We start from the raw sequence: 16,059 nt of genomic DNA on the forward strand, positions 1-16,059 counted from the left end.
TACTTATCCCAAAGAAGTTTCCAAATAACATTCAACAACCAGAAATTTATATTCTGGTGGCGATCGGTTCAACCGCATGGCTTGAAAATGGGTGTTGATTGGGAAGCATTCTACAAATAATGTGTATGTGGCATATTTAGTGCAAATTATGCGGTGTGTTAGTGAGTGGTCGGTTGGTTCTTTCGGTGTCTGAGTTGAGTTATGTGGGTTGGTGTGAGCGGTGTGACGTGTGTTGTGTTGGGTTGGGATTGGTTGAGTGAGTGTTTTTGTCAGTGAGTAGTGACATGTGTTGTCTTGGGTTGTAATTGTTTGAGTGAGTGTTTTTGTCAGTGAGCAGTGTTGATTTTTGTGGTGGTTGGGTTGTGGTTGGTTGGGTTCGTGTGAGTATGGTGAATTTTTTATGAATTGTTTTGATGGATATGATGTATGTCATGTTGTGTTATGAGTGGTTGAGTGAGTGTTTTGTTTATGAATGTTGTGAGTTTGGTGAATTTGGTTGAGATTGTGTTTCTTTTTGAATTCTATATGAATCGTTTTGGCGGTGGTTGTGGAGATTATACTGTATGGCTGGTTGTGTTTTTATGTTTTTTGTTTGGTTGGATGTGTTGTGTGTTGTGTTGTGTCTTGTTTAGTGAGTGATATTTTGTGAATGCCGTTTATTGTGGTGTTTGGGTTGTGGATGTTCGGGTTGTTGTGAGTTTGGTGAATCTGGTTGAGAGTGTGTTCCATTTTGAATTCTTTATGAATTATTTCGACTTTTGTTGGTTGTGGAGATCACACTGTATGGTTGGTTGAGAATGCGATGTATTCTGTTTCAAAGAATGTTGCATTAGCCGTGTATTTTGATGTGATTGGTCCCGTTGAGGGACATGAATGGATGTGGTGAGGTAGTGGATGATGTTGTTGTTTGATTGGTGCCTGTGTGTGCTTGGATGTGATTGGTCCCGTTGAGGGACGTGAAGGGACGTGGTGAGGTAGTGGATTATACTGGTGTTTGATTGGGTTGCGTAGTTTGGGAGATGTGTTGGGTGTGGTGGTTTGAGTTGGTTTATATGCGGAGTTTCTCGCCATGCAGTTAGCTGTGCCTTGTTCTGAAGATCCTTTGGGTAGTGCTGTGTTTGGATTTTGAATTAGCTGTACTTTTGTAAGTATTTATTTATTTATTTGGAATTCTTATATACCGACATTCCTGTATGATATACAGATCACACCGGTTTACAGTACAACCGAACAGTCGCGGGTGGGCGTTACATTAAAACATTAAGTAATACGAACATACGAACATCAAAGGAAACAATTGGGAGAGCCATTAAACATTAGAGCATTAAACATTGGAACATTAAAACTTTAGAGCAATAATCATTAAATCTTAAAAACATTCGCTTAACGGCATAACAAACGTTAATGCGTTTGGGAAGATCAAATGAACCGTTTGGGAAGACCAAAAGGAACCTTGTAGACCAGTAGTGGGTCATGCGATAAGGGTGAAAAAAACGGGCGTAAGTAACTGAGGAGGGGACCTCCTCGAGCCGTGGTTGTGTCCTTTGAATGGTGTCTGAGAGGTCTTAGGTTTCAGGGAAAGCTTGTCTGAAGAGCCATGTTTTTAACTGTTTCTTAAATGTTTGATGGCAGAGTTCTTGGCGTAGATCCGGTGGCAGAGTGTTCCAAAGAGTAGGCCCTGCAGTCCCTAATGCTCTCTTTCTTAGAGTGGATTTGGCCGAAGGGGCATATAGGGAACCTTTGTACGCTCTTCTAACTGGTCTGTCTGAAGTATGTGGACGGAACTGAGAGCTAAGTTTAAGTGGGGCGATGTTATGTAGATCCTTGTGGATCATCATGAGAACTTTAAAAGAGATCCTAAATTTGACGGGTAGCCAGTGAAGGGAGTGTAGGATGGGAGTGATATGGTCTCTTTTATTTGAGTTGGTAAGTATCCTAGCAGCGGCATTCTGGACCATCTGTAAGGGTTTGATAGTTGTCACAGGGAGACCTAGTAAGAGCGAATTGCAGTAGTCTAATTTAGTGAGGATAATAGACTGAAGTACCAAACGGAAGTCTCTGAAATGCAGGAGAGGTTTCAATTTATTAAGTACTTGTAATTTAAAGAAACATTCTTTGGTAGTGTTGTTGACAAATGATTTTAAGTTGAATCTGTTGTCGAGCTGAACTCCTAAGTCTCTGACAGAAAGGGAATGGTTGATAACTGTTTTGGCGAATTGAGAAGCGCCAGGAGAGTTGAGGAGAATTTGGTTTTCATCTGGTGAAATGATGAGGATCTCGGTCTTATATGGATTGAGGATGAGGTTTAGGCTGGTAAGAAGACTATTGATCGATTGTAGACAACTGTTCCAGTAGGCCCAGGTTTTTTGAAGTGAATCTGTGATTGGGAGAAGAATCTGGACGTCGTCAGTGTATAGGTAAAACGTTAATTTTAGGTTGGATAGTAATTGGCAAAGTGGAAGCAGATAAATGTTAAAAAGTGTGGGAGAGAGGGATGATCCTTGTGGAACTCCCACGTTGGATCTGATGGCATGAGATTCCTTATTATTGATCCTGACTTTGTACGATCTATTCTCAAGGAACGATTTGAACCAGCTGTGTGCCACTCCTTGGATACCAATGTTTGATAGACGCTCCAGAAGGATAGAGTGATTCACGGTATCGAATGCCACCGATAAGTCGAGTAATGCAAGGAGGTATGGTTGTTTTCTATCCAGATTAAGAAGGATGGTGTCCGATAGTGAGGTTAAAAGGGCTTCGGTGTTATGAGATTTTCGGAATCCAAACTGGAAAGGGGAGAGAATGTTGTTCTCCTCCAGGTATTCTGACAATTGTTTGTTTACAATTCTTTCCATGATTTTGGATATCAGAGGAAGATTCGCTATAGGACGGAAATTTGCAGGGTCAAAAGTCAGAAGGTTGGGTTTTTTTAGTAGGGGTTTGAGGATGGCTAACTTTAGTTGTTCAGGTACCCTTACTTGTGTCAAGGAGCAGTTAATGATATCTGCTAAAGATTTTGAAATAACGTTTGGGATGGAGAGAAGAAGATTGGAGGGTATTGCGTCCAGCGAGTGTGGTGAAGGCTTAAGGTTCTTGAGGATATTTTCGATTTCCAGCACAGATGAGGTCTCAAAGGAATTTAGATTGACGCTACGATTGAGTGTTGAAGTGCTGGAGTGATTAAGTGTTGGATATATTGTAAGGTAAGGAGGATTTTGATTATTGGTTCTCTGTCAACATGAGCATTTTGGAATTTTGAGAAAGTGTTATTTATGTATTGTGTACCTTGCTTTGTAATAGGTACATATAAGTTGGATTTGTGAGAGACGATGGAAACAGTGTACTGAAACGCGTGCAGCGTATTGAAGTTTTTGTGAAAGCCATAGTCTGAGTGCAGTCTGCGAGTCTGAGTGCAGACCGCGGGGAGAAAGTTTCTGCGCAAGTACAGCCAATTTGACATGCTGATGGAATCATTTGGATGACGAAATGACACAGTTATTTGGATTATTAAGTCTTTCCCCTGAAGCAGGACCTTCGGTCCAAAACATGGCCGAGTCGGGATTTTGATGTTTCTTTCGATGATAAGTATCATGCTTTAAATTAAGATTTTTTGGGATTGTGACCAGGAAGTTTTCGTCTCAGTATTATTTAGAATGATTATTCGTTTGGAGGACTTAAAACACATCAGCATATTGGAAATTTTGGTTTTTATGAAAAACGGAAAATATATAAAAATATGAACAAAACAGAAATGTTGTTTAAATAAAAGTAAAGTACCTGATATCACAAACGAGTCTGTTGTGAATTCCGACTCGAGATTTAGGGTCCAACAAATTTTGTTGGCAGCGAGATGTGTTATAAAGAATACCAGTATACTGTTGTTTAAACTTCATCTACTATGTGGGCCAGCTTTGTAACGGTTGTGAAAGTTACAGCCTAAGAATTCAAATTAGAAAGTAAACTCCATGGGCAGAACACATATTTTTTTGATGAAACAAAGGGGAATAATAACAATATACTTGAAAGTTAAGACACATTGCATGTGATGCAACCTTTCAGCAGGTGGTGGGGGGTGGAGAAGAGGGGTGGAGGGAGTTGTGCTGATTTGGGGACTCACTAATGTACCTGTCAAAGTGCAGATAGAAGTCCAAGCACCTAACAAGACAAATCAGGATGAGCATAAAGAGAAAAACATTCACCAGCAATGATATTTTGTTCTATTTATTTATTAGTTTTTTATATACCGTCGTTTAGCTTAGCCATCAGCATGGTTTACACACATTTCAAGAACATACAAAATCCAATGAAAATATATCTAAACATAAAAATAAATGTAATCATAAAACAAGATTAAAAAAGAATAATACAAAATTCATGGTCATAAATACAGTTAATAAATCAATAAAAATATAAAAATTGTAAAACTATAAAAGTAATCTGTAACTGTGATAAATAAAATAAAACTGGAAGCTAAGAATTTAACCAATACCTGTCGAGTAAGCCTACTCAAATAGAAAGGTTTTAAGCGCTTTTTAAAAAGACTTGAAATCTGCTTGTAATCTTAAATCCATTAGTAGAGCATTCCATAATTTAGGTCCTGCAAGCGAAATCACTCTCTCTCTAATCAGGGTGAGTCGTGCAGTAGTGACAGAAGAGATTGAAAGTAAACCATTATTAGTAGATCTTAAGTTTTGCTGTGGAGTGTGTAATCGAATGACAGCATTCATCCAGTCTACTCGTTTGTTGTAAATTGCTTATACAGGATACAAAGTGCTTTATATTGAATTCTGTATTCAATGGGCAGCCAATGCAGAAATTTCAAAATAGGGGTGATATGGTCTTTTTTTCTACAATCCGTGAGCACCCTAGCAGCTGCATTTTGCAGAATCTGGAGAGGACGAATAGTGGATCGTAGTAGGCCAAGGAATAATGAATTGCAATAGTCTATACCGGTAAATATTTAGGATGGCAAAACTGTTCTAAAATCATTTGGATTTAATAAAGGTTTTAAACGACTAAGCATTAAAAGTTTGCTATATCCCTCCTTGATTTTAATAGAAATGTGTTTTTTAAAATTGAGCTCTGGGTCAATCCAAAAATTGAAGGGAGTAGAGGGGTAACATTTTCAGAAATCAAAAGCCATCATAATTGATGAAAAGTCACAGAATTTCAATCCATTGCGACCATGTACCCTGATTGCGCAAGCCTTCAAAATTTGCACTGGCACAAAAATGTGCCGGCGGTTGTTCTAGTGTTTAAATACCCAGCCACTTGACTTCATCAGGAAGTGCCCATAGAGAGGATTCCCACCGTGAAGCCTTTAAGAGTAACTGCATGCAGCAGGGGGCCATGGCCTGGAGTGTCAGCGTTGTCGGGTGGTGGCTGGAGTGAGTGCAGCCAGTCGTGGCAGCCTGTCGCAACTGGCAAATGTAACAATACCCTTCCTTTAAGCCCCCTCCCCAGGCTTCTAGGCTTCGGGTTCTGGGGAAATTGCTGATGGAAATCTCTCACCAATTGAGGATCATGAAGGTTAGCTATGGGATCACAAGAGTTTTCTTCTGGTCCAAAATTGTTCCAGGATGTCACATACTCCACTTGGTTACACCATCTCCTGTAGTCTATAATCTCTTGCACTTCAAATTCAGTGTCTGTCTCGGACACTGTTTCTGTGGGTTTGGGAAGTCATTGTGATGGCCAGGAAAGAAAGGTTTTAGCAATGAGACATGGAACAAGTTGTGTATTCTCAGTGTGGGAGGTAGCTTAACTCAGTACATTACGGCTTCCAGCCACTGTAGAATGGGGAATGCCCCAATGAATCTAGAATATTTTGAGCCATAGATTTTGTGTGCTTAACCATAATAGATTCCCCAGTTTAAATTGCGGGGCCAGTCTTCGCTTTTTATCTATGTGCTTTTTAAATCAGATAGCTGCCTTATTGAGCAATTGGTTGGTCCTTTGCCAAAGGTCCTTGAATTCCTGACTTGTGATATGAGCCGCCCAGCATGTTACAGAGATAAAAACAGGAAAGGGTACCCAGGGTGCTTGCTGAAGGCAATCTGAAATGGTGATGAGCTTGTGGAACTGCCTATATGGTTGTTATGGCAAAACTCTGCTCAGGGAAGAAGTGTAGTCCAGTCATCCTGCTGCTCATTGATGTTCATTTTCATAAAGTTCTTGAGGACTTGAATGATTTTGTTTGCCCATTTCCTTGTGGATGGTAGGCAGATATGAAGTCCAGAGTGATTCCAAATTTTTTGCAGAGAGCTCTCCAATACCAGGCTGTGAACTGAACGCCGTTCTCCAAAAGGATGTGAGAAGGAAGTCCATTAGGCAAAAGATATATTGCACAAAGAGATGGGTGAGTTCCGGTCAGAAGCAAGCCAGGGTTTGGTGTAAAATGGGCCATCTTTGAAAATCAATCCACCATGACCCAAATGGCCATTAGACAGGGAGATCCATGATGAAGTCAGTGGACAGATGTACACAGGGTTCCTCGGGTGCTGGCAATGGCTTGTAAAAAGGCTGACCCCCCCCCCCCCCCCCCCGACTAATTAACCCAATAAATACCAACTCTAAAAGGGTTATAAAAGTAGAGGTTTATTTATGGAGAAAGGCGGGGTTCCTCCAGGAGCAGAAGCAACACAAAACAAGTGGAATATCTGAGCCTGCTGCCCAAAGATCTGACATGTGTGCTCAGCAATTTAAGGGCTTCGTCCAACCAATTAACAGATGTCTCCAAAAGCCTGCCCAATACCTTATAGCCAATCAATAAATTTTAGCATGTGTGCATGCTCTTACTATGGGCAGGAGCCTCTTGTTATCATTGGCAGAGAATAAGACCAAGTTAACTTTCATTTTCCCAAGAATGATGTAATCTGTGCTGGCTGGTTCTCTGGTAAGTTTAGTTTTCATAGTGCTTCATAGTGCTATCAATCTACTAGGTGCAATTTGGTGCTGGGTATTCTTACAGGCTGTAACAGAACCCAAGGTTGGACACAGGTAGGATAGGTCTCTACATAGTGTTTCATATCTGTCTGCACCTGATGCCACCAGTAGTGGCAGAGGAGATGTTCAAGGGTTCAGATGACCCCAGGATGTTCTGCCACATGAGTCATGGGCCCATTTGAGTAACTTTTCATGGAGTCATTTTGGGCACAATCATAATTCCAGACAGGACTGGCATCATATTTGTGGCAATTATCCTGGTCGGATCTATAATATGGCAAGGAGGATCTAGGACATCCTCAATCCGGAAAGAACGTGAGAGAGCATCTACTCACTGATTCTTCTCAGCAGGTTGACAGTGAAACTTGAAGTTGAAGCATTGAAGATCAATGACCATCTGGCCTTCCAGGTGTTGAGGCTTTGTGCTTGTGGTTCATATTCCAGATTTTTATGATCGGCATAAATAGTAATCAGATGTCTGGTTCCTTCCTCTAGCACAAACTTCATGATGAGGAGCTCCCAATCCCCAACTTGGAGAAGAAAGAGCATGGTAGGAATGTCCCTTGGTTGTTGAATTGGGTGAGGACAGTCCTTGCCTCATGGGTAGAAGCATCTACCTCCATGACGAAGGGTTGATCCAGGTCATGATGTCTGAGACAAGGTTCTTGGGAGAAGGCTCGCCTGAGGGTCTGGAAGGCCCGGTTAGCCTCTTCCAGTCAATGGAGAGTGTCCATATCCTTCTTGGTCAGGGTGGTAAGGGATGCTGCAAGAGATGAATATCTAGGTATGAATTGTCTATAATAGTTCACAAAACCTAGAAAATGCTGACGTGCCCTAAGTCTCATGGGCTGGAGCCAGTCCAGAACGGCTTTTACCTTTTTGGGATCCATGCAAAAATCATGTCGGGATATAATATCATGTCGGGAAAAAGGAAGCTTTTCCTGCTCAAAAATACATTTTTCCAGTTTTGCATATAGCGGGTGCTCCTGCAATCTCTGTACTACTTACTTGACAGCTCCAGATGTTGATTCAGAGAGTGGGAGAATATGAGAAATATCGTCAAGTAGACTACCTTCGTGAGAGTACAGAAGATCCCTAAAGTTCTCTATAACCATTTGCTGGAATAATGCAGGGGCATTACATAGCCCAAATGGCATGACTAAATACTGATAGTAACCATCCCTTGCATTAAACGCTGTCTTCCACCCATCTCCCTCACATATGTTTATGAGATTATATGCTCCTTGTAGGTCAAGCTTTGTGAAAATCTTTGCTGCTTGCAGGTGATTGAATTAATCAGAGATGAGAGGGAAAAGATAACTGTTCTTCTTAGTGATGGTGTTGAGGCCACTGTAATCTATACAGGACCTAAGAGAGTTGTCCTTTTTATCTGTTAGGAATGTGGACCCTTGGGTTGGCTGAGACAAATGGTGTGGCACAGCCGGGAGGCGGCACTGAAGAGGTTGTCCTGAGAAGACTTCACCACTGGAAGCCCGAGGTACCCCCAGGAGGAGCCTGTAGGAATCCGGGCCTCTTGGACTTAGGTGCGATCCAAAGACCAGAAGAGAAGCCCGTAGAGGTAGTCCAGCGAAGCAGCTGAGCCCAGGAGGTCTGAAGAGACTTCACCCTTGGAAGCCCGCGGCCCCCCCAGGAGGAGCCCATGAGGACCCGGGCTGTTGGGACTTAGGTGAAACCCCCGGGCGAGTGAAGAACAGGATACCTGAGGAAGAGGAGAGGGCAGAAGCCAGAGTCCATGAACGAGCCAAGGTCGGAAGCCGGGAGTCAGATGCAATAGACAAAGCCAGGGACGGAAGCTGAAGCCGGAAGTCAGTGGACGAAGCAGGGGTCAGAAGCCAGGAGTCAAAAGCTGAAGACGATCAGGGATCCAGATGCAAGGCAACTAGTAACTCTAACAGAGTGAACCTCATTGCAAGGCATTGAGGCAGCTGCATGGGTTTAAATATTCCACACATTAAGAAAGGTGGAAAGAAGGCAAAACGATTACCAGCATGGTTAAAAGGGGAGGTGAAAGAGGCTATTTTAGCTAAAAGATCTTCATTCAAAAATTGGAAGAAGGATCCAACAGTAGAAAATAGGATAATGTATAAACGTTGGCAAGTTAAATGTAAGACATTGATAAGACAGTCTAAGAGAGAATTTGAAAAGAAGTTGACCGTAGAGGCAAAAACTCACAGTAAAAACTTTTTTAAATATAGCCAAAGCAGAAAGCCTGTGAGGGAGTCAGTGGACCGTTAGATGATCGAGGAGTTAAAGGGGCACTTAGAGAAGATAAGGCCATCGCGGAAAGAATTAAATGATTTCTTTGGCTTCGGTGTTTACTGAAGAGGATGTTGGGGAGGTACCCGTACTGGAGAAGGTTTTCATGGGTAATGATTCCGATGGACTGAATCACAATCACGGTGAACCTAGAAGATGTGGTAGACCTGATTGACAAAACTGAAGAGTAGTAAATCACCTGGACCGAGGGTACACACCCCAGAGTTCTGAAGGAACCTAAAAAATGAAATTCAGACCTATTAATAAAAATTTGTAACCTATCTTAAAATCATCCATTGTACCTGAATACTGGAGGATAGCTAATGTAACCCCAATATTTAAAAAGTGCTCCAGGGGTGATCCGGGAAACTACAGACCAGTTAGCCTGACTTCAGTGCCAGGAAAAATAGTGGAAAGTGTTCTAAACATCAAAATCACAGAACATAAAAAGACATGGTTTGGTCTGAAGTCCAGAAATGTTCCCAGCAAATAGAAGCAAGTGCATTAAAATTGTACTTTTTCCTTGGAAAGTAATACTCAGTTTGAAGATTACAAACTTCGGATACAAACGCTGGAAGCTGAAACAAAAAAAAGGGCTAGAAGTCCAGACTACCATTATACAGATCAAATGTCTCTGAATAGGAAGATGGAATATATGGAAAATTGCCTGAGACGTTTAAATCTCAGGTTATTGAATTTTCCCAAAATAATAGGTGAACAGCCCAGAATTACACTTAGGAGATACTTGACAGAGATATTGAAAATTACACCAGATAATCATCCATCCTTTAATAGGGTGTATTTTTTTTGCCATTTCGAAGACTAGGAGGAAGAGCTGAACAACAACAGCCCCAATTAAACCTGGAAAATTTAACAGAATTTCTAGAGTCCTCCACGATAGAAATAATAGAAAGAGCTACCCTATTGATATCTTGTGTATATGAGCAAGACCTCAGTTTAATTATGCATAATTACTTCCAAAATTTAAGGATAAATTTTCATGGGAATTTTATACAAATCTTTCCAGATCTGGCTAAGCCTACTCAGGAGAGGAGGAAAGGGTTCTTGGCCTTACGTCCAGAAGCCCTTCATTAGGAGCGACCTTCCAACTGAAGTTTCCTTGCAAATGTATATTGAAACTAAATAGAAACATAGAAATGACGGCAGAAGAAGACCAAACGGCCCATCCAGTCTGCCCAGCAAGCTTTCTCACTTTTTTTTTCCTCTCACATACTTATCTGTTTCTCTTGGTTCTTAGTAACCTTTTTAATTCTATTTCACTTCCACACCCACCATTAATGTAGAGAGCAGTGTTGGAACTGCATCTAAGTGAAATAGCTTAATTAGTTAGGGGTATTAACCACCGTAATAAGCAAGCTACACCCATGCTTATCTGTTTATCCAGACTATGTAATTCAGTCCTTGTTGGTTGTTGCCTGAATATAGATCCACGTTTCTTCATCCCCCCCTGCCTTGAAGCAGAGAGCTATGCTGGATATGCGTGAAGTGTCAGACGTTCTCCCCTGCCGCTGAAGCAGAGAGCTATGCTTTATATGCATTGAAAGTGAAGTATCAGGCTTATTTGGTTTGGGGTAGTAACCGAATGAAGTGTTTGTGTATTTCCTCCCTCAAAATTTAAAGATGTTTATAGATTCCCGGAAAAGGGCACTCCAGACCTCCTCTCCATTAGTAAGTCCCATATCTTAGGGAAAAAAAAAGGGTAGACAGCATGTTATACTTCTAAGAAGTTTATTTTCCTTTTTCTTATATGCTCTTAATTCTTTGTGTCCTCCTATTACCGAATCTCAGCTCCATAGTGGTCTAGGTTATAAAGAATGATTATGTATGGCTATGTATTATTTTCTTATTTAAAAATGTTTCTTTATTCCTAAACAAAGTACTTTGCTTTGTAAATTGTTAGAGAAAATCAATTAAAAAAAAAAAAGACATGGTTTAATGGAACAAAGTCAGCATGGCTTTTTCCAAGGCAAGTCTTGCCTCACAAATCTGCTTCACTTTTTTGAAGGAGTTAATAAACTTGTGGATAAAGGTGAACCGGTAGATGTTGTATACTTGGATTTTCAGAAGGCGTTTGACAAAGTTCCTCATGAGAGGCTTCTAGGAAAAGTAAAAAGTCATGGGATAGGTGGCGATGTCCTTTCGTGGATTGCAAACTGGCTAAAAGACAGGAAACAGAGAGTAGGATTAAATGGACAATTTTCTCAGTGGAAGGGAGTGGGCAGTGGAGTGCCTCAGGGATCTGTATTGGGACCCTTACTTTTCAATATATTTATAAATGATCTGGAAAGAAATACAATGAGGTTAGGGCTGTTCAGCTTGGAGATGAGACGGCTGAGGAGGGGATATGATAGAGGTCTTTAAGATCATGAGAGGCCTTGAATGAGTAGATGTGAAGGACTAGGGGGCATTCTATGAAGTTAGCAAGTAATACATTTAAGACTAATCGGAGAAAATTATTTTTCACTCAACGCACAATAAAGCTCTGGAATTTGTTGCCAGAGGATGTGGTTAGTGCAGTTAGTGTAGCTAGGTTCAAAAAAGGTTTGGATAAGTTCTAGGAGGAGAAGTCCATTAACTGCTATTAATCAAGTTTACTTAGGGAATAGCCACTGCTATTAATTGCTTCAGTAGCATGGGATCTTCTTAGTGTTTGGGTACTTGCTAGGTTCTTGTGGCCTGGTTTGCCCTCTATTGGACACAGGATGCTGGGCTTGATGGACCCTTGGTCTGACCCAGCATGGCAAGTTCTTATGTTTCTCTTAAGGGTAACTGCTCCGTGCAGGTTACTCCCATGTTTCTCTTAAGGGTAGTCACTGCCTCTCCGTGCCAGTTAAGCTTTTTTTATTTATTCCCATCCTCTTGCCTTTTAGGGATCCACAGTGTTTATCCCATGCCCCTTTGAAATCCTTTACGGTTTTATTCTTCACCACTTCCTCCGGAAGGACATTCCAGGCATCCATCACCCTCTCAGTGAAGAAATAATTCCTGTCATTGGTTCTAAGTCTTCCTCCCTAGAGTTTCAAATCGTGACCCCTAGTTCTACTAAATCGTTTCCAATGGAAAAGTTTGTTGACGACCATGGATCATTAAAACCTTTTAAGTATCTGAAGGTCTGTTTCATATCACCCCCTGCTCCTCCTCTCCTTCAGGGTATACATATTCAAGTTCTTCAACCTCTCCTCATAAGTCATTCGATGGAGACCAGCCACCATTTTGGTCACCGTTCTCTGGACCACCTCCATCCTGTCTCTGTCTCCTTGATATAGTTCTAAAAGAGGTTGGGAAGGAATTTCAAAGTAGAGGACCTGCCACTGAGAAAGCACGTTTTCTTGTCATTTCTAGTCTTGTGAAGTTGAAGTGGACAAAGTGTTGAATCTAGAAGGCCACTATATAGGGAATTACAATAATCTAATCCATAAAGATTCTACTATGCATTTAGGGATAGATTTTAAATGAAGCGCGCGTATTTTATAACATGCGTGCGTGACTGCATGCGTGTATTAAAATACAAGCAATGCACGCATGTGCATGCAGCGCGCACAAGGGGGGAAGCAGTTATGCAATTCCCACACGGCACCGCATCCCGGCCTTCCCCTCTTCCCTCCAAGTCCACTCCAATTAAGGAGCGAACTGGAAGGGAACGTCCCTATCCCTCTACCTCACCTTCCCTACCCTTCCCCTCTCCTCCCCTCTCCTCCCCACCTTCTAAACCCTTCTACCTTTTGATTTTTTTTATTTTGTTGCTTACTGCTCCAACAGTGCAGTAGCAATTTGCGCACGCCTTCCGTACTGGCCGCCTCCAGCCTCACCCCTCCCTGCACCCCAGACCGCCCTTTTAACTGAGCCCGGCACTTCAGCGCGTAATGGGGGTTATGCACGTGGCCAGGCCCCTTTGAAGATGCGCATGGTGCGCACAAGACCCAGCCATGTGCATAACCCCCTTTTTTGCGCAGGGGATTTAAAATTTGATTGTTAGTCTCTTGCAGGATTTTTATCATGTTGGACTGTATGCTCTCCCGGACATAAAGTGTTATCCTCTCACCAAGTTGATCCTTCCTATTATTGCAATCTAATTTGTACCCTGATATAGCACTGTCCCATTGGTTATCCTCCTTCCACCAGGTCTCTAAGATGCCAATTATATCTATCTCAACATTCACTGCTATACACTCTAACTCTATCTTACTTCTTAGACATCTGACATTGGCATACAGACAATTCATAGTCTGTTTTTTGTTTGTATTAACAACCTGCTTTTCAGTTAATATGGATAATTTGGAATCTTTAACTCAGGTGATTCTTTACTTATAGGCACATGGACTGGTTTTGCTTTTACTGGAACCTCTCTGTTGAGATGCCCTAACTCTCCTGTTTCATTAGTATCATTATATCTAAAAAGGAAATGACTTGCAAAGAAGTTCTTGGTTCTTCATTGTTCACAGTCTCATCCCTTGAGGTTTTTGATTGGAAGGAGGAGAAGGATTTGTGCTGTGGATTGCTGCAGAGTTTTCTCGATTTTGACTGGTCTGGAAGGAAAGGCTCCCCCCTTGCATCCAGAAGGGATGTGTCAATGCTTTTTGCCCAAGCTGCAAGCAACAGGCAAGGGTGAAGAGAATTTGAGAGACTTTGAGAGTTTTGGACATTGTTAGGATTTAGACCAGTGTGGAGGCTCGAGTCCATTTTTGAATATGGGAATTTTTCTATCTTCTGCCCACTTTATGCAGGAGTTGCAGCCTAGCTACTTTCCTCCAATATGAAGAGTTAAGCAGTGATGATGGTGCAGCAAGCAGGAGACCATCCAGGAGGAACTAAATGGATAAAGAGACTCAGTTTCTTAATAACGATTTTTTGCTGTTCTTATCTGCACTATTTATGTTTTGATCATGTTTTTTTCAACTACAGTACATTTTTTGTTGAACACCAATTGGACTCTTGCTGTTTTATTTTTCTTTCTGGCTACCAGTAGTGAATGTATTGTGAGAGGAGAGGCTACTGGATGTTGGCGTTTATTTTTATGGTGGTTTTTATGGTCTCCCCTGCAACTCAGAGATCTATAGCTTAGAGAAGTGGAGTCTGCCCCGACTACACCTAGAGCCCTAGAATTGTATCTTCATCCCCTTCCCCCCACCCACTGGATGAACCCTGGCAAACATAACTCTCTGGATGAAGTTAACAACCCAAACAGGAAACCCGCTACAAAAAGAATAAATATTTCAAAACAGTTGCCGAATAGAGAAACATCCAGTAATTTAAAAAATCATAATAAAAATTTTCCAAATACCATAACAAATATTTCAAAACAGCAGAAACAAACACCTATAATTAAAACTAACAAGGATAAAAAATATTTCATACTTTCCATACATTTTAATATATTTTAATAGAGTGCTATGAGACACTTATTCCAAGTGTGCTCTTTTGATCTGGGAGCCATGAGGCAAAATTAGGTGCTCTATAATTCAGTAACATTTTGTCCATGCGTACAACTGGAGGAACACACAAAAACACAGTTTGACAATTTTTAAATCATTTTGTTATTGTTTGGTACATAAAATATTTTTCCAGTAATAAGAGGATCATACATGTAAGATGGTATAGATTTCCCATTGGCTAAAGCCTCCAACATGGTGTATGAGATGATTAATAATAAGTTTGGTACCTACCATATGTGTGTCTCATCAGCAGGACACAGGTGAACGACTGCAGTACAACCATGAGTTGCATGGCACGTAGTGGTCAGAGAAGTCCTGGATCCCAAAATCTGTTTTCTGAAACTGATGTGATCTGAATGAGCAATTAATATGTGAAGGTGTAACGAGAACTTGTCCTAGTCATTGGCTACATGACTCCATACAATAATCTCAAAGATGGGCTGTAAATATTTCAACAAACTGAACCATCCATCAGGCTCTCTCTGACCCAAGAGAAAGTTCATCTTCTGTACAATAATTGTTCCTCGGCCTGCATGTGGAATTCATTGGTAATGTCTCTTTAAGGACAGCCCTCCAGCCTTCTGCCTTGAACTTACATTTTGAGATTCAGTAAGATGTATAAAGGCATTCAAACAAAACTGGAGAATCACAAATGCTCTGTTCTGAAGACACATTTCAGTATAAATGACCACAAATCAGCTAGTGTATACTATAAAGTATCTGTCAGTATACAGTGATATTAGTGCAGTGAATTTACACAATATTGTCATATTGTTATAAACGTGGCTGTCTCTGCTGTCAAAGGATTGTCCATACCAGCAGGTCTCAACTCCAATATTGGAAAGGGCCACCAACAGATCTGCTGTGTTCAGAGACACCAAAATATGAAAATGAACCCAGCTCTTGGAAAAGCATATGCTGCAAATATATCTAATGAATATTCTTTGTGGAGATCCTGAAAACCAGGCCTGGTTGGAAGCGCTCAAGGCCTGGAATTGAGAATCCCTGGTCTATTAGTGCATTGAACTGCTGTCTTGTGGTTGTATGGTGCTATTACATGGAACTCGGTTATGTACCTTCACAGATAAAAACCTTTTCCAGTGAACTTTGCCATTACTGTAAATCCTTTGACACTGTATACAGACTTTCTTATATGTTGTATCACTGACATAAGCAGTATTCCTGCTGATGTAGCAAGTCTGCAAAACACGTACGTGTCGAGGGACTCAGCTGTTTTTATAAAATCTGAAAACAGTGTTTCAAGGACATTACAAGTAAATCATTTTGGATATTTGAAGTATTTCCTGCCCTTTTCATGCATTTACCTTTGGCATTTGCAATATAATATAATCTTCATTATTGACCCCTGCACCACTCTTGGTCT

At 41.1% G+C, this 16,059-nt stretch overlaps 1 protein-coding gene across 2 annotated transcripts in view; it reads right to left on the reverse strand.

The window, feature by feature from the left end:
* LOC115089621 (phospholipase B1, membrane-associated-like) overlaps window positions 1–16,059 on the reverse strand; it is a 421,390-nt gene that overhangs the window by 354,875 nt on the left and 50,456 nt on the right. The window contains exon 2 of one of the 2 annotated variants that reach the window (XM_029597711.1): window positions 14,907–15,017. In XM_029597711.1, the coding sequence (XP_029453571.1) occupies window positions 14,907–14,967 (61 nt within the window). In that variant the 5' untranslated portion in view covers window positions 14,968–15,017. Of the gene's footprint in view, window positions 1–14,906; window positions 15,028–16,059 lie in introns of both variants that reach the window. The other variant, XM_029597710.1, reaches the window with a different exon arrangement.

The sequence above is a fragment of the Rhinatrema bivittatum genome, chromosome 4, assembly GCF_901001135.1.
Source record: "Rhinatrema bivittatum chromosome 4, aRhiBiv1.1, whole genome shotgun sequence".
Taxonomy (NCBI): Eukaryota; Metazoa; Chordata; class Amphibia; order Gymnophiona; family Rhinatrematidae; genus Rhinatrema; species Rhinatrema bivittatum.